The following is a 22,166-nucleotide window of genomic DNA, read 5'->3' as shown; positions in this document are numbered from 1 at the left end:
ACTGCTGAGTGTGTCTGTCTGTGTGTGTGTGTGTGATTCAGTTATTCCCGCTTCGTTGATTAAACCGCTTCCACCTCACCAGCAGCACGTGTGATCCAGATTGGTCCGGACACATTTCTGCCTCTTATCTTCGGTGTCAGACACGTTTGTTCCAAGGGGTGTCGTCACTTTAATCCCTCGGTTAGAAGGCCTGCCGGTTATGGCCCGAATTCAAAGTGTTTGGGGATCGTTCAAGGTTTCATTTCACAGAACACGATTGGAAATATTCTTATTCATTAGAACTGCTTTTTCTCCCGAGCTGCGAAAGACTGCTGGGAGAGACGCGGAAGAAGAAGAAGAAAAAAAAAAGCACCACAAGCCCAGCTGTGATGCAAAGTGTGAATGACAAAGCTCGTGTAGCATTTCCAGGACTCTTAAAAGGAAATGGCAACAGCTAACGCTACTGTTGTGACTCTCGCTTCCTACAGATGGATGACACATTGAAGGAAAAACCATAATTAAAGGTGTCCTATTCAGGTCTCACCCTGTGCTGTTAGAAAAGCTCAGTGAGCGTCTGTTTATGGAGGCGTCGCTCGTTAGCTTTCTCCTCCGTCACACACAAATGCACAAGCATCCCCTTCATCACATGCACACTTCAGACTGAAATATCTGCCCCTTTCTCCTGATGTATTTCTCTTACATCTAAGCACAGATGTCGCTTCAGTCACAGCTCCCATTTAAAACGTGGCCTCAGGCAGGCCAAAAACTCCCTCTGTGCCCCAGCGGTGAACCCCCTCTTTCAGCATCACTTAGATCTTTTCCCCTTTCCATTTTGAATCTAAATGACCTGGGCGTGCTCGGCATGTTTACACGCCACCGAGCAGGATTAGACGTCGACTGCGTCGTGCGGAGCGTGTGGAAACGTCTGCATTTGCTTTGATTTTCCCCACTCATTTACCAAAGTTTATCCTTTTGTGCGTCACCCATCCGTTCGCCTCCGAAACACAAACCTCAACTTGGACTGATTTCATTATCTTTTTATTTCCATATTTTGTCAATTGGTCTCATTGTGTTTATTTGGTGGCTTAGTTTGGTCAGACTGTGTCAATTCAGCATTTTTAGAATTGGGTGTCATTGTAGCGATTCTGCTCAGTTTTCCCAGATTTAGCATCCATTCATTTTGCTTATTTTTCCGAATTTACGGCTCATTTTAGTTAACTTTTCCACTCAATTTTGACCATCGTGCTTCTTTAGTGTCTCATTTGGGTAATTCTTTCCAATTTGTGGCTCATTTTAGTCCATTTGTACCCATGTTTGCCTCAGATTTCTGCAGCTATTCCTCTCAATTTTGACCTTTATGCTCATTTTCTATCTCATTTGGACTATGTTGCGAATTTTGTGTCTCCATTTGAGGATTTAGCTCAATCGATGATCAAGTTCGGTTACTTTATTTCTCATTTTGCTCATTTCATTCCGCGTTCAGTGGTCATTTTACAAAATTCATGCCCTACTTTTGACATCAACTCTCAATTTAGTGAGGTTGCTTTTTCATTTATCGTCATTTGACTCCTGCTCATTTTATTTCTCATTTTGCATCATGTTTGCCCCATTCTGACCATCTTACCGTCACTTATTTGACGTTCTTTTGACCATTTAGTTTCTTATTTTGATTCCCATTTGGAATTTTCTGCTAATTTAGCATATTTTGCAATTTTCTTATTCTCATTTTGGGTCTCACTTTTCCAATTTAACTTCTCTTACCATTTCATTTTGACACTTTTGTTCATTTGGTATCTCATTTTGGTCATTTTGTTAAATTTTTGCTTCATTTTGGTCGATTTGTGTCTCATTAAGCGCCTCGGTGCATATTATTTTGATCATTTTGTTTCTCCTTTTGGCTTTCTTTTTTTTTTTACTACCTTGAATTTACTACGAACTAGCTCTATTTTCATAATTTATTATAACTAACAAATGATGGTTCAAAGATACCATTTCTTCCAGGGTCAGGCTTTTGCCTCCAACCTTGTGAGATTGTTAGGCGTTTCCAGTCGATATATATCAAAGTCTAAGTTACAGACCATTTTTTTTACAGTATGCAGCTGAAATAAGGTTCTTGAATTCATTCAGTAACAGTGTCATGGCCAACACAAACTACTCTGGGCTCTGTAGACCAGACACATTTGAAAGAAATCAGAAGTGCATATCAGAAATGCTGGAGCAAAGGAGCCCAATAGATGACGACTGGAAGTGAGCTGCACTTTAAGTATGCCGCCAAACTAACTATTTTTGCCAACTTTCGATCAAAGCAAGCATCTGTTTGAATCTGCTCATTGAAAAAAATGCTCATGAAGGTTTTCTTTGTCCTAGTTGTCTGGAGAAAGGCTCCAATCTGAGAGCAAACAGCTGCTTCAGACCAAATTAATTTGCTTTGTACAAAGTCACGCACCTCCGAAGCAGCATGAGTTTCCATCGCACCTCTCTGGTGTTCAGAAGAAACAAGGGCGGCTGGAAAACTTTCAGTCCGACGCTTTTGATGTGTGAATGAGGCTTCACATTGCCTTGCTTGATGTTTTCCCCTCTCTGTCAAGCTCTGAGTGAAAGGCGATTTGAACCCCCCCATGTCAGTTTCCCATTACAGTCCCCAGCAGCGTCACAGCTGGAAATAGCCGAGAGCACGTCCTTGCTCGTTTTCTGGACTCAAGTCCGAAGTCAAACTAGAGGTTTGCATCATTTCTCTCCGTTTTCATAGTCTTGACCTCAGGTGAAGCCTTCATTAACGGTTTAGACCCAAAATGCATCTGTGATATGTTCAGAGAATATAAACCCAGCAGAGCTGTTAGATCCAAGGACTCAGGTCAGCTGGTCCAGTCCAGACTAAACATGGAGAAGCAGCATTTAGCTGTTATGCTGCAAACAAGTGGAACAAACTGCCAGAGGAGATTAAACTTTCACCAAATGTATACATTTTTAAATCCAGGTTAAAAACATTTCTTTTCTCACGTGTCTATGCATGAAATCTGCACGGTATCTTTTAATTCATCTAAGCTGTTGCTTGTTTTTAATATTTTTGATTCAATTTAAATTGTTTTATTTCTTTTTTATAGTCTTATGTATTTTTAATGCCTCTTGCACTCCCCGCTGCAATGCTTTTATTTTATGTAAAGCACTTTGAATTGTTTTCTACATGAAATGTGCCATACAAATAAATTTGACTTGACTATTGGAGATTGCTGTGAGAAAAGGAGCAGGTTGCCTGATGATGAATCAATTAAAAAAAGCTTTGGAAGTCTTCTTTAAACGGCAGCAGAGAGGCGCTAAAAGAGTGACCATGTATCATCAAAAGCTCAAATTACAGTTGTTAGACTGACAGAAAGCTTCGGTCTGCTGACTCTCGCGGTTGATAATCACTGCAACCAGTGTAAGCTGCATTCCTGATGAACGCCTGCAAAAAACTCCTATTACTGCAGAGTATTTGACACTAAAGAGGAATGCTAACAATTCTGCTGTTCTCAATGCAGTGCAAACAGTGGGGGGGGGGACACAAACTGATCATTAATCCCCAGTTGGCGATGTCCACGCGGCACTCCGACTTCTCCAAACATCAGCGATCATCAGGAAATCTCTGCAGCCAGGCTGCTGAGTGCTCGCCGTTTCAGTCCGACCGGCACTCAGAGGAAAGGCTTCTGTTGATCATTGTGTTTTTGAATGTGTCTTCAGGAGTTTGTGGACGTCAGCCCCCCGCAGAGGAACTGGAAGGGCATCGCCATCTCTCTGCTCGTGATCGTGGTGGTCTGCTCGCTCATCACCTTGTCAGTCGTCGTCCTCACGCCTGGTACGTCGGTGTGTTGAGAGAAGGGGGAGTAAAAGATACCGATTTGACTTTTAAAACTCATCTCCTCTGCTTGTGTTTTTTAAAATCTGAAGCGATAAACTGGTGTTAATAAGCAGGGTTTCATCCTTTCGTTGCTTCCCAGCTGAACTCCCTGGAAGCAGCAAGTCCATGTTGACTGTGGAAGATCTATACAAACCAGAGTTCAGCGCTCACGACCCCGAGGCCCAGTGGATCAGCGGTGAGTACAGCGTGCGGACAATATAGTTTTCACATTGCGGGGAAAATATACGGAGGTGTTTTGCATTTGTCAGGAGTTAGAATGAGAACTGCGGACTTTTATTTGTATATTTACTCGTCATCTTGTCAGATAAAGACAACACAAGACATCGTATACAATTCTGTGTTTTGGTCTGAAATTATGCATTAGATTAGAAATATAAGAATTAAATAAGGGAACCAAAATACCAGCGTAACATTATTTATTTTCCTTCTCAGTTTTGTTTTGTTTACAACCCTGTATTACAAAGAAACAATTATGAATTTAATCTTTAGGCAGTTTGTTACTATTCAATTTCTTTTGTTGTAGCTATGAAAAGTATCGAAGATCAACACACTTTGACAGACAGAAAATCGTATTTTTGCACCAAAGAGGTGATTCCCAAAGAGCTATTAGCTGAAACCTGACATATCTCAGCATGGTTTGCAGTGTGTACTGACAAAATAAGAAGTGGCATGCCTTTAAAAAATAAAAAAAAATAAAAAAAAGTCCAGCAAAGACCTGACACAGAACCTGAGAGATGCGTCTGGACCTTCAGCTGATCCATTTACTGTTGGCCCAAGCCTCAGAGATGGTCTCCATGGAAGGATGGCTGTCAAGAAGCCATCCTTAAGGAAGGGAAACAGGGAGAAAAGGCTGAGCTATGCCAAATGACATAAGAAGTGGACTGAAAATCAGTGGCAACAGGTCTTATGGAGGGATGAATCCTCCCCAGAGCCCAGACTTCAATATTATTGAAGCAGTGTGGGATCATCTTGACAGAGAACAGAACAATAGGCAGCCAACATCCAAAGAAGAGCTTTGGAATGTCCTTCAAGAAGACTGGAGAACTATTCCTGAAGACTACTTAAAGAAACAACAATAATAATGTATATTTTATTGCAAATTCAACTCATTTAACCATTAGATTAATATATTCAAGTAGATAACATTTTGTCAAAGTAAAGATCAGTGCTTTGCTTATGAAAATATTTCCTCGTGTGAAACAAAATCAACTCAAACAGGCTCTGGGAGGCTCTGGGAGGCCATTATAATACCAGCTTCTTTTCTGCTGTTTTATGCAGCACCAGAGAAGTGCGTATACCTTAAAAGTAAGTGCTTCTGGCTCGCTTTGACAGCAAACTCACATTCATTGTGCACGTTCCTGCTCCCGAAACAGCGCCCGGGGCCCGAGAAACCACGCTTTTCAACTTAAGATGTACAAACAAAAAGAAAATACAAACTTTCCTCGAAGACTTCTTAGATTTCAAATGAATTATCAGCCGTTTGAATTCATATAGAATTCCCTTACCCCCCCTACTGAAACTTCAGAAACTGAACTGTCTGCCTTGTTTTCTCTGAGCAACTGCGGATTTATATACCACAAATATTTTTTGCCATATACATTTTGTCTATGTTGCCTTTGTTAAGTGGTCTTGCAGTCCACGATTCTGTTTTTCACTCCATTTTCAGTCTCCATCACTTCCTGAGGGGAAATAACTTCATGCGTAGATGCTAAATGCTGCTGTATATTCACCATCTTTTCTCCAGCTGTGTCTATGTGCAGTTTGCTGCAAAGCAGAGGAAAAACTGTTGCTTTTAGGTGCTGAAACAATGAAACTGTGATCGTGATGCTAATTAAATTACCTGATTTTTTTAAAAATTAGACAATATTTTTGGCTGCCTAAAGTGAAATAGCTGTCTGCTACTCTCAGCACAGACCTTTATATTTCTTTCATCTGAACCTGTTACATAAAAACAAAACATATGTTACATCCATTGATTGAGAGTGGGTTGATAGCACTTGATAAACATACAAATTAGAATTAAAGCCTGTACTTGGCAGATTTATTATTCCAACAGCGCAACATTTCCACAAACAGGTTGAGAGAGCTGCGGGTGAAGAGTTCAGAGCACTGCGACAACTGCGTTGGAAGATGAGAATCTCTCCACCTGAGGTTTCATTACAGACTCCAAATATGTGGCCAGTTATATTGAAATAAGTTAATATAAACTACTTATTCAAATTTGGAACAAAGCCAAATAGCTGGTTTGGCCAAAACATTTGAAATTTCTTTTTGTCTATATATTATCGTTCAATAGACATTCACATTCAGTTCAATTCTACGTTAATAATCCCCAAAGGGAAAGTATATCGCTGCAATATATATATATATATAAATAAAAAGAAAGGGGGCTGAGAAACATTTAAAAAGTGTAGGTGTAGCAGAGGGAGTATTGGTAGAAATCTTCACGATAACCAGGAGTGGATATTGCTTTTGTAGCTTGGCAACAAAATTGGTTGAAGAGCACCCAAACTGTCGGCAGGTTTCACAGGTGGAAAATAATAATAATAATATTATTTCCCTCCTGATATTCCTTCTGCATCCTCATCGGGGCTCAAAGGTTGCCCCTTTTTTTGCCAGTGATCTCCCTCTTCCTATAATGATCAATGGAAGAAATGGTTTTTAACTTCCTCCTCCTTTTTCTCCATTTTGTTCCTGCTCTGCATCATGGACACATCCTCTTGACTTAGGATCAGGTTCCAGGCATTACTTAGGCTTTTGAAAGCTCAACCAGCTGCTCCCACATGCAAACAGTTCTCTTGTTTTCATAGTTGGGCATCATAAAAGATGTAGAAAAAGTGCCGAAGTACCACCAGAGCTCAGAGGTGCAAGATGCCAGTTCCACAGGCACTAATGCGACCCCACATCATTCGAGATGAAGACTTTTGGACAAAGTGCCAATAAAAACTGCCCCTTTGCTCTTTAGTTTGGAGGATGTGGTGTCCGTGATTTTCCAAAATTTCTGATTTGTTGGACCACAGAACAGTTTTCCACTTTGCCTCAGTCTATTTTAAGTGAGACTGGCATCAGAGGAGAATGTAGACTTTCTGGAATATGTTCACACATGCCTCCTCCTTTGCACGATAGATCCTTAATTTGCGATGTCATGGGGAACTCTGTTCACTGACAATTATTTCTGAAAGTGCTCCCGAGAGATTTCCTGACAGAATGATGACTGTATTTAATGCAGGGCTGCCTGAGGGCCTAAAGATCAGACATCAAATATCCATTTTCATCTGTGTCCCCCAAGCTCCCCCCCTGCTCCGCCCTTTTTTCTTTAAATATAAAAAAGGGCAGCATTGTGATATTTATCAACAGTTTACTGCAGATTGCTGAACCTCTGCCCATCTTTTCTCCTGAGAGACTCTGCCTCTCTAAGGTGTTCTTTTTTTATACCCGTTCCCAATATGGCAATAAACCTAATTAAGCTTCAAGATGTTCCTCCAACTGTTGATTTTTTTAGACATGTTGGTGTCATCGAATTCAAGATGAACCAATATCGTGCAGAAAACATTGAAAAGTGTCACTTTCTGCATTCAATACGTTTTCTATGTTCTGCTGTCAATAGAATGTTGGCTGATGAAATTTGGGAATCGTTACATTCTTCTGCGACGATAAATTTCAGCCCCAGAAATTGTCATTTCGGTTCAGTGCTGTGAGGGTAACTGAAGTGACTCCTGCTGACCTGCATATTTAGACAGATGGCCTCGCAGTGTCACAGGTCCACAGGCTGCAGTGACTCATGGTCAAAATCCTCCTGCCCCGTCAGAAACCGTAGTTAAGGAATAATAACAGTGATTGCACAAAGTGAGACAAAGTAATTGGACAGCATCAGCATTTAGTCAATGCTCCCATGGCGACGGGGGGGTCGTCATTCTGTACAAATTAAACTTTGTGCAAAAACAATAGGGATTCTGATTGTTCCACGTAGAACACAGACTCACAGTTCCTCCACATTTATGGTATTAGTTTGAAATCACGCTAAATCCCATTTCTCAACGTCCAGCCTACTATTATCAGTGAATGAGTCAGTGAATGTTACTTGTTGAATCAAATATGCAACAAGAAACCGAATCAATGTGAAGAATGAAAGTCCACGAGGAGCTAACTGATCAGAAAAGTGATATTTTTTTAACTTTTTTGTGCTCCAGAGCATATATTTAGACTGTACGTTTAGTATAAAAGAAAGTTTAACGTTACAGTGTGTAGTGTTTGAAGCTCCGAAACTCTGAAAAGCACTTAAACCTGGCACTTTGTTTGGGGCCCTCTAGGTCTGAAAAGGTCACTCAGTGAAGTGTTCAAATTTGTTTCAGGACTGTTGTCCAGCTTCTTCATCTTTATCCCCTCCCAACTTCAAACCCATTCTACCTTAAAACTTTCCAAGTTCAATCTCATTTGTTGCTGCTTTTTGGTTTGCGATCAACTCTTGAGGAATCGAGTTCCTCACCCTGAGAGTTGAAAGGAAAAGAGCTGCAAAAATCCTAGTTTCAGAAGGAATAGTTTTAAGAGTCTCTTCGGGATATTTTCCACCACAGCCTGTTGGCAAAATGTCTCCTTTAAAAAGGTAAATCTGTGTAATATAGTAAAAGAGCACATGTATCAGCTGACTTACCCTGAGAGTAATGGTCAACAGGTGTCATAAGCAACAAAGCAGTGTCAGAAAATCATTGATGAAGAGTTTATCCATGTTGAAAGTCTCCAGATTTAGTTTAAAACATGCACTGAATCCAAGAGTCCTAGAATAGCAGATGCCAGCGTCATATACAGCTGTTTTGCTCTTTTTCTACCACAAAAAAATAGGTGCAGGATATCAGAAGCAGGAGTGTAAAGATGGTTTTAGTGGAGAGAAGGTGTGATATTGAATTGACACTGAAACGTCTTATTCACATTCGGGTGGACGTGAAGGTCCGAGTCTTGCTGTTAGAGGCCCTCCCTCGTCTTTGCTGCCACAGCTGCAGCTCAGGTGGTCGGTCATTAATTTTACCATGTGTCAAAGTGTCCTTGAGCCAAAAGCAGAACCCACATAGCTCCCAACATGTGTGTGTGTGTGTATATATTTATCAGCAGAGGATAACAGAAGCTTCAAAGTTCTCCAAACATGTGTTTTTTTTCTCTGCATCACGATTAATGTGGGTGCCGTTGAGTTCACTGACCGTCCTCCTCCCTGGTTTGCCTTCAGGCCATGTCGCCTACACCTCCTGATTACATTTTCTTCCCATGTTGCATAAGATGCACTGCGCACCGCAGACGACCTTGATCTGTGTCAGAGGGCTTTGTTGTGCCTCGCCGTTCCTCTGCGCCCTCCTGCTCGCATTAGTGTAGAATCTCAGACGCTCGTGCGTCGTTTAACTGGCTCCTCGACGGTGTGACAGATTGCATCTGAGCTCAGAGGATGAAAACAAAAGGAACACGAGAAAGAAATAGAAAGTAAATAGCAGGTATTGATAGAGGAGAATAAAGAATGGCAGCAGTTTTTTTTTGACAACATGACAGCTAAATTATTGCCTTCACGGTAAATCCTCTGCTGATGACTAAATATATCCATAACACCTTTGTGGAGACTCACTGCGATGACAGAAGGTGACAGAAGGGTGGAGAAACACAAGGACAGAGGTGGAGGCAGACAGTGAAAGATGGCCTCTCCGCTCTGGATATGAAACAGAGACTCTCCACCTGCTGCGTCCTTCCCTTCCACAGAGGGATAATACTAATGACTAGTCCTGTGTCCTGTGGCTTCTCATTATCACTGAAAGGTTCAGCTTTTCAGACACACTCTCCGATGATGGAGGTTGACGTAGTTTAATTTCCCATCAATCTGCATCAGAGTTGGGTATCTCGGCTGATCTGAATGAGTCCGTGGAAGCTGATTTATACCATCCCCTCGCTCATTGTGTTGATTTCTCTCACACCTCTTACCCATAGTTACTCTCGTACTTACGAATGAGGAATAACAAAACACGTCTCAAATTTCTGGGAGCAACTTTGTGCCGAAGGTTGTTTTTTTCTTTTAAAAAATAAAAAAAAAAAAAAAATAATAAATCACACAGCAGTGGCTTTGGTTGTGAGAAGTGACGAGGACTGAGATGTATGTACCTTAATACAGTTTTTTAAATTTTTTATTTCATCTATTTATTTTTGTTTGTTCAGTGTTGGGATGAACAATATCACAATTCCCAAGCAAATGGCAGAAACAGAAAACACAAATGAGCCACCCCGGTGGTGCCCCGGAGCCATCGGCTGAGGGCCAGGACAAATATTTGAGTGCAACATCAAGTAAATCCGTGGCCAAATGCCTAAAACTGTAAGTCCACCCAAAGGCAGAAATGTACATATCAAGCTTTACGTACGCTTGCTTCACTTTTATCATTTTAAACACAAATGTACATGTATACGCCGTCTGTGCCACAGCTAGTTATTGGGCAGGACCATGAAAGCAACAGTAAGGATTTCACTGAAGCCAATTCTTCACACAGCTTGAGAACAGTCCTATGAAAGTAGTGCACATGGCTTTTATCCTCTCTAGTCTCTACAAAAAAAAAAAAAAAAAAAAAACTTAAGCAAGCTCCATGTAGTTGTACAAATAGCTCAGGGTCCTTACAGATGGCTGAAAGAATTTAACAGAAAAAAAATAATAAAAAATCGGACTTTAGGCCGTTTGACAGCTCCTGCAGTCATTTTCCCCCTTTTTAAAGTCCCCATCCAAAGTCCTTATGCGCTACTAGACCTACCGCAAGGAAACTCATCAACGCTATGGCTGAGGATTTCTGCTTTGATTCTGCAAAGCGCCGACCTAAGACTCAGAAAGGCAAGGTCAAACAGTGAGAATGTTCTACGCGGGTTATTTTGAGGAACCATCAATTACTATTATTTGCTGGGTGGAGTTATATTTGCTGGGTTGGGCTTCAGCAAGTTATTGGAGAAGTAATTTATTATGAAGCGTGATGCTATTCCAGCTATTTATCAGAGACGTGTGTATGAGAGGGCATGCTGGGAAGTTTTCTAATGGGTTCTCTCTCTGCCCTGCAATTCATGTCACCAGGAAAAGGCCACTGGTGACACCACCAGAGTAACTATTTCTTTTAATTTAAGTTGGGAGGTTGTACTACAGCTCAAAGGCTTATGACAGCAGGTGAAACTCAGGGTTCTCTCTGTCCAAAAAAAGTTCATCTTTAGTTGTGAAACTTGGAGGATTTGCTCTTCCTACTCCGAGTCGGAGGGCAGTGACTTATGACTAGACTTGAATGTAACACAGCCACTTAACCTTTCAATTTAAATATTCCACTGAAAGCAGAAAATACAAGAAAGAACAAACAAAACACAGGAACTCCAGTTGACAATATTAAACTCTCGCTTATGATTTGTAACAGCACTGATGCAGAAACATATGGGCCCACATTGAGACACAGAATCTTCTGCACTTCTTGTGTTTTTATGTGCTAGTGGATAGATCTTTTGTGCTTCCACTTTGAAATACCGGTGAACTGTTGTATCCAAAGTAAAACGATCAATGTTTCATATCCAACCAAAGGATTTAATCCCTTCAGCTCTCAGGGTGGGTCTTCCTTTTGGAAGAAGTTTTACTTAACATTTTCATTTTTAGCTGTGTGCTCATATCATCAAGAGAGAGGCTCATTAGCTGGTTTGAGAGTCTCTGTTGTTGTTTTTCTGTTCTCCTTCCTCCTCTTATCCCTTTAAATCCAGGGACCGAGGAACAGTGGCTCTGACTATAGCATTTGTAAATAAAAAGTATGTACTGGTCTGCAGAAGGCACTCTAATGACAGTTTGATCCCTCACATCCTACTGCGATGTGAAGGCAGATCTGCCTTTCAGTTACTTCACTGGACACATTTAAGCCAGGTTTATAGTGAAACTGTGCGCTTTAGTTTGCTAGATTCAACTGAGTCAACAGCCAAGGCGAAAAATGAGTCCACAGGTCTTACAGTTTCACTTCAAAATCAGCACAAACCGTTTTCACATGAGAAGCCTCAGAATGATCGAGTCAACAAACAGCAACTCTCATACCATCAGGCAGCAGTTGGACCGGTGCCAATATAAAAAGCATAGGTGCTCTGGATTTCAGTCTTTGCCAGTAATTCTGGGCCACCGATACTTTTATATCCATCATAATTTTGACAGTGTGAATTGCATCCATATTATTCTGAAGAAAGTCTTAAATTTGATTTGTTGAAATCTGTAGAAACCCTGTTTTTCTTTTTTCCTGTAGTGAAGAAATAATGATTTCTTTTCCCCTGCAGCCCATCAGGGTCAGCCGTCCCATTAGCCGTTTGAGATTGATGATGAAACAGGGAAATTGCCCGACATTCTGTGTGGTGTAAAACTAATCTCAATCACGTATGATGAAGGCCGAGGGCCTGTGCAGACGAGGGAGGTCTGGGTCTGAATTTACTGCAGGTGTTGTGGGTCTAATTCAAACATGTCCGTGATGGAAATTGCTTCCTTGACATCTTCAGACTAATTTCCTTTTCTTTCCTCCAACTTCCGAGTTGGACCTCAATAGCTGCTCACCATCATTTACCACCAGCAGGGACACTTGCATCAGATGTCTTAAGAAAGTTCTTGAAGCTACTGATAGATTGATGGAAACTAAGCAAAGCATGATAAACCTTCCATACCTTTAGTGAAACTTGAATGGGAGGGTAAGAAAAAGCTCAGTTGCTGAACGTTATTGGAAATTATATTTCAGATCAAACCAGAGCAAAAAACAATCACATTAATGCCCAAAAAATTGTTTTGCTGAGGGATGAAAGTAAATAGATGCTGTTAAACTGAGATCCCGGTGAACTTCACATATTAGATCCAGAGTAAACTAACCCCGGTATGATATGCATGTACCAGTAATTAATGCTTTTGTAAATAAAACCTTAAAAAAAGTTGAGGTACTCCGCAGTGACTTGCAAAGAATTTAGATCCTATTTTCTGAAAATAGCACAGAGACAACATACTGTGGTCTGGGTCCATGTACATCTTTGTTTTATATGTTCTACAATGCTTTAAGTGTTTGGGAACTGTATCCCCCCCCCCCCCCATTCCTGCTTTATACAAGATTTCAGCTTCATCAAAATTAAACATTTACAATCTTCAGTGTCACTGTGCTCTACCTGTTTTCTGTGGGTGACAACACTGGACCGCTGGCATGCCAGTTTAGACCTGGACTCTTACTACAGAACCACGCTGTTGTAATCTGTCAGAATGTGGTTCGTGCTGCTGAAATAAGCAAGATCCTTCTCAAAAAAGAGGTAGTCGGGTGACGGCACATGTTTCTCTTTAGTCCTTAAGCATTAATTGGTCATGGATGTCCACGTTTCTCATGTCACGTTCACCAGTGGACCCCCACGTCACAGATGTTAGCGTTTCATCCACATGTTGATAGCAAGCCGGACAGTTCCTCTTCTCTTCAGCCGGGAGGATGCAGCAACCATGATTTCCAAACAGGACCTTTATTTATGCATCAGACAACAGGAGGGTAGGATTGCTTTGGATCCTGCAGGTCTTGATGTAATTCTTATGGGAGTTGCCAGTCAAACGTAATGTGCAGGTCCTAGTTTGACTCCAGCTCCGGTACTTTAAAGCCCCGCTTACTCGCTCTCAACTCTGTTTTTAAAGTGCAAATTCAAGGTAGGCGAGTCTCACGTCTGTTTCTCAGTTTGAGAACACACCAACATTTGGTGCTTTACCATTATTTTAAGAGCTGGACCCATTTCTTTAGACGCAATTTTGTATTCCAGCTGTAAAACACACCCTTGGTTCCTACTTGAAGAAAACATTTCAGCACTGTAGAATCCGCCTCTAAAATCTTTTCAGTCCATCTCTATCACACATAACCAAATGCTACACAATAATTTAGGAGAAAAAGTATACATTTTGAATGAGTTCAAAGATGAAAACGCATTGTCAATATGGTTCCTCAAAAAACACTGCATATGAAATTATAGAATAAACCATTTCTAAATGTATTTGCAAGGATTGTGTTGCAGCCACGTTAATAAGCAAATCGTGCATTCAGCAGCACAATTGAATTATTCTTGGTAGAGCCAAGCAAAAACGGGCAACCAGCAATCCTCACAAGAACCAACAAACTGATGGTGTGGACAAAGATTTGCTTGTTTTCTAACTTTTGGTCTTCAAAATACAAAAAGCTGAGATTTGGGGTGTCACTTTTGTGAGTCCCTAAACTATCATTAAAAAAAAAAACTGAGTCTGCTGTAAGTAGAGCTTAAAGTGTCAGAGTATGCGTGTGAAAAGAAGATTCATTCATGACCCTTTGATATGAGCTGGCTGATCATGTTACGGTCACCAGGTCATTTCCAACAACTTCACCTGACTAACTGGGTTCATAGTCTTGCCCCTTGCATTTTAGTACTTTTATTATTTTTATGTTTTATTTGTAACTTTGGTTGTGTCATGTAAAGCATGTAGAGAGCAATTCCATGTATTAGCTTGTCAAATATGAAGACAGGATGATCAACAGCTTCTCTGTGCTATACTTAACCCATCTCAACACTGTGCACCTGTCACAGTTGGTAATCCGGTCTTAAATTTAACCAGCTGAACCAACTTTCTGATTGCTTTACAGCAGCAACACACTGATGTGTGGCTGCTTGAATATTAACCAAACTGATGAATACGTGTGTAGAGGAAGCAGACTAAAGCAGGTTACACTGTCATCACTTTTCCATCCCTCGCTGTAAGCTTAGTGCAGATTTCTTCGCTCATTGTTGGCATTATGGATGCAACATTGATTCCACGTTGCCACGGGAACCGTATAATCGCTGATCAGTGTCCTGTATGGTGTGACTAACTGTGCAAACGTGCGTTAGTGAATTATTCATGAGGTGTCTGTTTACATTGTGCGCTCTTAATAGTTTGTTGGGGATTTAGCTGAGCATGAGGAAAACATTTGGGTGCCGATGCCAGAGAAAAATTAAGCGAGGGATCTGTTCGAGATCAGCGCTTCACTCTGCTCAGCTTGTCAGAAACAATTGCTAATGAGGGTTATACAAACAACAAGCTACAGCTTCAGCAAAGACCCATTTGAATGAATCTTCATGAATGATGCATTATTAATGAGGACAGTGAATAAGAATAAAAGATAATCACTTAACTAAGGCAGCTTAGGGGTATTGCATCAAAATGTAAACATAAATATTAAAAAAGGTGAGCATGAAAACTCCTTTAGTTTTCTTTGCGTCAACTAGCAGCATTTTTGGTCCCTTTTTCATTCATTGTGTTCAGTTCTTCAGTTTTTAAATCACCTTACCTTGAAAGCATTAAAGCTGTTGCTTTGATAAAGAAAAATCTGAATTTAACTGCAATGCCCACCCACAAACGTTAAAGATGACATCAGTGCTGTGATTTCACGTTTACAGAAAATGTGATATTTCAGAATGGAATGCTATTCCCAGAAAGGGGAAGGAAATGCGACTCTTTGCTGATAAATGTGCCACTATTTAATCCGTTTGCCTGATTAATCTACATTTCTTAATTAGTTGCATTTACAAATGCCAAAGCCCGTTAGTCAGCCTTCAGAGACCGAGTCCAAGGCTCCCCCACTCCGTTACAGTTGCCACCACCTTAAGAAGGGAAAATCTGATTTAACAGGTGCATTCGAGCGTGAATTTTGCCAGCTTTAAAGTCAACAATAACTGCCAGCGACAAGAGAAATGGAGTATAAAAGCCGATTAATGTGGATGAGCTCACTACAGTAGCCGATGTTGCAGGAACATACATTTGCACATAATGGCACATTTTTCTCAAATAACAGTAAAGTTACTCTAGAGCAAAAGTTGCATCTTTCAAGTTCAGATATTCCTTAAAACAGTGAAAATAAGCCGCTGGAATGCAATTTTAGGTACCCTATATCTTCTTTGGGAAAGATAACCACAGACAATAATCGAGCTGAAAACCTTAGCTAAAATACAAATTATACATTATGTGCGTCAGTGCAGGGTTTAAGCAGAGTGATGTCATCACAAAGGCGAGTGGCAGCCCACATCGTGTAGGGGCTTCAGTTGCCTTGCATCTGTAAGGTGTTGAAATCACATAACATGGTGACGTTCTTCAGCAAAACTAACGTAACACACCATTTGTTTTCTAAATGGTCACGAGCAACATTGACCGTCTTTATCTGACAGTTTTATCACTTAGTCGAGAGGTGTAAGAAGTTTCAGCAGCCATGTTTTGGTAAAAAAATAAAGGATAAGGGAAGTAGTAAGACAAACTTCCTCCTCCTTTTCTCCATTTTTTTTCTACTCTGCATCCTTGACGTCATCTCTTCCACTCATCAGGATTTAGGGCATTACTTGAGCATTGGAAAGCTCAGTCAGCTGCTCCATGCCAACACTGTCCTATTGTTTGTGCATCATAACACAGAAAAGTACCAGAGTTGGAAGCAGAAATCATTCTTCAGCTTCAAAACCTGCGTTTTCACAGAAGAAAGCTCAGTAAAAAAAAAAAAAAGGTCTCAAGAAGATACAAAGAAAGACGCAATATGTCAAGAGCTACTGCAGCAGCCACTTGTGCGTTGCCATAATTGATGAATATTGACAAATGTTATTACAAATGCATCGATTCAAATGGCACTCTCGCTGTAAAAGTGTCACGTGCTTTGAGTTATTAAACACCCTTGATGTCCTGCAAATATTTTTCCATGGATGTTCTACATATCAATTCTCTTCATTGAGGAAAGGTATCATTTGCGGGACTGTTGGAACCACAGCACTACATTTATGAGGTGCGGCAGCTGCAGGAATGGTGGAAGTAGGTCTTACACCAGCTTTAGCACACATTTTGCATACCAACATGTTGAAATAGAGCTTGCATTGACATTTGAGCCACGTCACGTTTCTGTAAAAGTTAGAAATCAAATATTAGTTACATGTCCTCTTGATCAGAGAGATACGTTGCTGTGTGTTGAATTTTCCAGTACTGGGGGGGTACTGATATTTTTTTTTTTTGTATTTTCACAGTTGCGTTGCAGCTCGTTCTGGTTGCTAACCTGCAAAATGACATAAAATGATGCCTGTTCATTCTCCACATCTCTCCTAACAATGTGAATCCATTTTGGCTTCTTTACACTTGTGTATTAGTGCACACTCTGCCTGAACTCATCAAACCACAGAGTGAGGGACTGCCTCCCCTGCAATCAGCCACAAATTCACTCCAAATGAGCTCCAGGAGTTCACAAGGAGAGAAGGGGGAGGGAGGCACAGCTGCTTCTGGTTCAGGTTGATGAGGAAGGTTCAAATGTGAATCTGGGAATTTAGAGATAAACATCATTTTATTATGCATGAGGTGTTCCTCTCTTGTGTAAAACCGAGTTATAGGAAGACCTGTTTCCAACTCAAAATGTTCATTGCAGTTCTATTCACTTCATAATATTTTGCCAATTAAAGATATCTCTTATGGGAAGTAGTCCGATTCAGTGCGTTTGTTAAAATAATTTCAATGAATATGTAGAATTAGATTACTTAGAATATGACCGAGTTCTCTCCGGCTTCCTCCCACTGCACAGAAACACACGTGTTAGGTTAATTAATGACTAAGTTGCGTGCGTGTGAGCGTGCACGGTTGTGCGTCTCGTTTGTCTCTGTGTGTCCCTGTGATGTACTGGCGACCTCTCCAGGGTGTATCCTGCCTCTCGCCGGTACACGCCCAATTTTGGTTCAGTACCTTTATTTTCCACACATTTTTGAGCCGATGCAGCTCTCTGAAGCCATGGCCCGTGTCTGATAAGACAGATCTAGGGCATCACATATATATTTCATATATATAGGTTTCATGCCAGTTAGCATGGCTGTTTGCGTGTTCCTATGAACTCCCAGTGGACATACAGGCTGGTTCAGAGCAATGGCTAATGAACCGACAGACTCTGAGTCCCCCAGTGTGACGGAAATCAGAGACCAGAGTCTTATTTTTCCTGCAGGTGGGCTTCTCTTCCTGTTCTTTAATCTCCTTAGAAGGCTAACACTTATTACCCTACGACTGATCTCTCCTGCTGACTGATGGTAGTTTTCATCTTCTCGTTGGTTCTTTATAGGTGAATGCCACAGCTGGGATATTACCCACCATGAATTGTAGAATCACTGCAAACAATTGCATCCTTTGTGGTCTTGAGTGTCAGATCATCACTTTCCAGTTCAGTTAACAACAAACTCGTGACAGCTTTAAGGTCAAAATGAGGCGTTTGTTTAATTGAAAATGGAGGTGCGGTATTAAAAGACAGAAACATCGATGTCAAAATCATATTGATTAAAGATCAGTTTTCTATTGATGTCCCAAAAATACTATTTTTGTAAATTGTTTTGGCCACAACAACTGTCATCTGAATATTTGAGCCAACACTTATATGAATATATAACAAATGCTGTCAGCAACCACTGGGTGGTGGTTAAAGGTCAAATTGGTTAGAGGTAAAAATTTAGCATTAATGTAGTTATACATAAGACACACTTTAAAGCCAACTTTCCATGTATTCATATGATATATGAAGACAATGGACCCTTTTGGTGTCATGTTGATTTCTTGTATTATTTTTCAAAGGTCTTAAAGAATTGTTCTGTAGACTTTCTGAAGGTTTTTTTCTTTAAACATCGGCTGCTTTTTTCACTCATCGTCAGTCCAGTCCCTGAACCTCACCATTTTCACAGGAATGTGTGTGTGCAGGTGTTTTTGTTTTTTTTGTTTGTCTTGTCACTAGCAGCCTATCATAAAAACACATCTTTGATTCCCATTTCTTTTGTCACACTGAACAAAATGGCCAAAGATAACATAATTTGACGGGCGCAAACTGGGATTTTTACACCAACAAGGTGGTTCTGACAGAGCTATTAGGTGAAAACCTGACATGTGTCAGCATGGTGTGCAGTGTGCGCTTGGAAAATTTAAAGAAACAGAACAAGTGTGGGACAAACGAAGAAGTGGCACACTTAAAAAAGATCTAAACTTAAAAAGAAAAAATCCAGCAAAGACCTGACACAGGACCTGAGAGATGCATCTGGACCTTCAGTTGATCCATCTACTGTTTGCCTCATCAGAACTCCATAGAAGGGTGGCTGTCAAGATGCCATCTTTAAGGAAGGGAAACAGGGAGAAGAGGCTGAGCTATGCCAAATGACACAAGAAGTGGACTGAAAATCAGATTTTATCCTGAATATTTACCATCAACCTCAAAACTGTCTGTGCTGACCCGTGGAACAACATGCCTTCATTAATAATATTCACCGCTGGGCTATTTTTCCCTTAATTGGGAGGAAATTCGAGTGAAACATTTGTTCCTATGAAGTGAAGACACTTTCCCTCCTCCTTGTCTCCTTCTCAGTTCAGTGACTTTCATGGGAACTGTCCGCTGTCGTTTTTCCTCACACATACATTTTTTTCTCTCTCGTCAGATTCGGAGGTGGTGTACAGGAACAGAGATGGCCACGTCATCAAGTTCAACTTTGTCCTGAACGAGACCGAAGTCATTCTGAGCAACAGCACATTTGTAAGTTCTTCTTTTTTTTTTTTTCTTTTACTGCTTTTTCAGCTTCTACTGTGTTTTTCAGCTCTTTTTATAGTTACTCTGTTTTGATCCCCCCCCCCCCCCCCCATCTTTAGTCCAATTATATGATTATATGCCATTCCTGTTTCAGCTGACGTAACACCTTAAATGGATTATTTTGAACATTTCATGAGGACTTAACCTGTTGTGGAACAGTTTTAGTTCAGAAACGTGGGTTCTTATCATGTTACCACAGAAATGCGATAAAATAAACACTCACTTGAATGGCAGATTAGAACAAGTAACGTCAAAGATAAAATTTTGTGTCTTACCTTTTTATTGTCACTGAAAATTTTTAATTATCCAACGTCTGAAAAAAACAAATCCTGCTGGAGCACAGGCGCTCCTTTTTACAAGCAGTAATAACATGGATCAAACATTTTTAGGCACAAAATACTCTTTGCAGGTGCAAAACCAAACAAAATCAAAGTCCAACCTTAAAATTCAATCTTAAATTTTTTTCCCTTTCCCTACAGAAGTCTCCCTTCTTTTTTGCTTTTCTCTACCAATTCACCCTGTTCCCCGTCTATCTCTCCTTCTTTGGCATTCTGCTCCTCCTCCATTATTCTAACTTGATTTAAGATGTTGTTGTTATAAATCTCACCCGAACCTGGGAGCTTACTTTCGATAAAAGCTTGGACGGATGGATTTGATCCAAAACTTTAACTTGTTAAATTATACCTTGATCAAAATAACAGAGGTTCACACTGCAGGTCTTGATGGGTCCCGATTGATGCATGGTTGTTCACATAATTTAAATGCGACCGCCATCAGACTCGAGTGTAAACAGTGTACGGGTTGCTGTGCAATCAGAGCTGACAAAATTCTGAGGATTTTGATTATATCCAAGACCTCACTTTCTTTCCACTGACTAGTTCCATCACCATGCTTGTTTCGTGCATGGTTTACATTTGATCTCGCTGCATCCCGCCTCTTCCAACATCAGATGTGTATCTGATTTAGGACATCATATGAAAGTAGCTTGTGTCTGACTTGAAAATAATTTGATTTGTGCTGTTCAGAGAAAAAAAAAAATCTGATGTGGGTGACAAATGGGCGAAAAAGTCAAATTTGGGCCATTTTTGCCTGCAGTGTGAACATAGTCATAATGACAGTTTTCTAAAATGATACAGTACATTGGTTAGCTTAGCTGACGAGTGTGCAGCGCAGCTCAGGCAGAGCCGGAGTCACCATAAACTATCCATCACCGTCATCTTACTTCATAGCAGATATCTTATTATGTCGCTATCAATGCCTTCATAAACGGTGTGCAAACTCGTATGTGCTCTCACTCCTGCTTCATGCTGTGCAGTGTGTCATGTACTGAGTTAGCTCGTCCACTACTTAGCCACCAGTTAGTTAGCTAGTCAACTCTTGTTTAGCGTCAACTACTTAATGCCCGTTACTAACGCACACAATTTGACGAAGTTCGTACAAAACAATACAAGACACCTCACCTCAGCTTATATTTGAATGAAAGCGTACTGTTTGAAATTACATATTAGTGTATTTATTTTATATTACTTTTATTTTCACACTATTGATAAGTGCTAGCTTGTTAAAACCTCCTAGTGAGTTTACACCAAAGCACAGGTGATCTATACAGGGGACTCCTACTGTGGCATAAAAACAGGCAGAAGTCCAAGATCCAGATTCAGATCCAGATTGTTTTTTATCACAGGGTGCTGTAGAAACCAGAGCAAAAAGACCAGAATCTTTTTGAGTAAGCATACGAGACTAGGAAACAGCCACCAACAGACAACGATAGTAGAGGATGTAAGCACAAGAACAATGTGGCCTTGAACAAACTAAGCCAGAAGGTAATTATAAGATAAAGATAAGTGAGTGTTGACTAACTGAACAATGTTGTGGCTGAATTAATTGGACAAAATAAAGGCAGGAAGACAAACTAACATTAAAAAAATTCAATAGAATAAAGAAAGTCAAACTGAGGGAAGCAAGTGGCAGAGAAAAACAAGAGTCCGTGCGGAGCATCGCAGCCTGACCTGGATTCAGATGCATAAAAGTTTAAAGACATGTTCTAACCTCGCTGCTACAGAAAAAGCCAAAGCTGCCTTCTTCTCCTCGCTGCTTTGATTGGATCTCCAGAGGCTGCAGGAAACAAGCCTCATCACTCCTGTACTTCAGAATAAGAACAAAATAACACCCTATTGAAAAAGTCACATTCCCAACTGGGCTTAATGATAGTTCAGAACATCAGCTCTTCTTAACGAAAAGTTAGGGTTCCTAAACGCATCAGTAGCAGTTTTATTACTTCTAGGAACACAAACTTGAGTCAGTATTTACTTTTCGGTGAAATCCAACAAGGAATATTTGGCTTTTCCTATCAAGAAGAGGTTACATTTAGCTGCTTTCTAATTGCATCATCATAATCCTGTTGCCGTTCCATAATCCTCATGTACCGAGACAAATCATCATCTCTTTATTTTCATCTTCTCACCCACATTGTGAAGCACTTTTTCTTTTTTCTGGGACAAACATGTTTCGCTGAATTCTGTGGAACAGCTATAAAAACCTTGCATAAGGGGATTTGATGAGGATTTGAGGTAAGCTTGTCGAAACGATGTGAGCAGAATAAAAAAGAAAATGCAGAGGTGGCCTTGTAGTTGGTCACAGTTTTCGCAGCTCTCAAAAATTTGCAATTGCCACCAGCCAGAAGGATAACTGATCAC

At 40.5% G+C, this 22,166-nt stretch overlaps 1 protein-coding gene across 2 annotated transcripts in view; it reads left to right on the top strand.

The window, feature by feature from the left end:
* Positions 1-22,166, top strand: part of LOC140299862 (inactive dipeptidyl peptidase 10-like) — a 90,334-nt gene that overhangs the window by 35,212 nt on the left and 32,956 nt on the right. For both annotated transcript variants that reach the window (XM_072379756.1, XM_072379757.1), the window contains exons 2-4: positions 3,697-3,811; positions 3,954-4,049; positions 19,322-19,416. In XM_072379756.1, coding sequence (XP_072235857.1) covers positions 3,697-3,811; positions 3,954-4,049; positions 19,322-19,416 — 306 coding nt within the window. The remainder of the gene's footprint in view (positions 1-3,696; positions 3,812-3,953; positions 4,050-19,321; positions 19,417-22,166) is intronic.

Source organism: Leuresthes tenuis, unplaced genomic scaffold (genome assembly GCF_036924035.1).
Source record: "Leuresthes tenuis unplaced genomic scaffold, fLeuTen1.0.hap1 SCAF_1, whole genome shotgun sequence".
NCBI lineage: Eukaryota > Metazoa > Chordata > Actinopteri > Atheriniformes > Atherinopsidae > Leuresthes > Leuresthes tenuis.
This window is presented reverse-complemented; position numbering and strand designations above follow the sequence as displayed.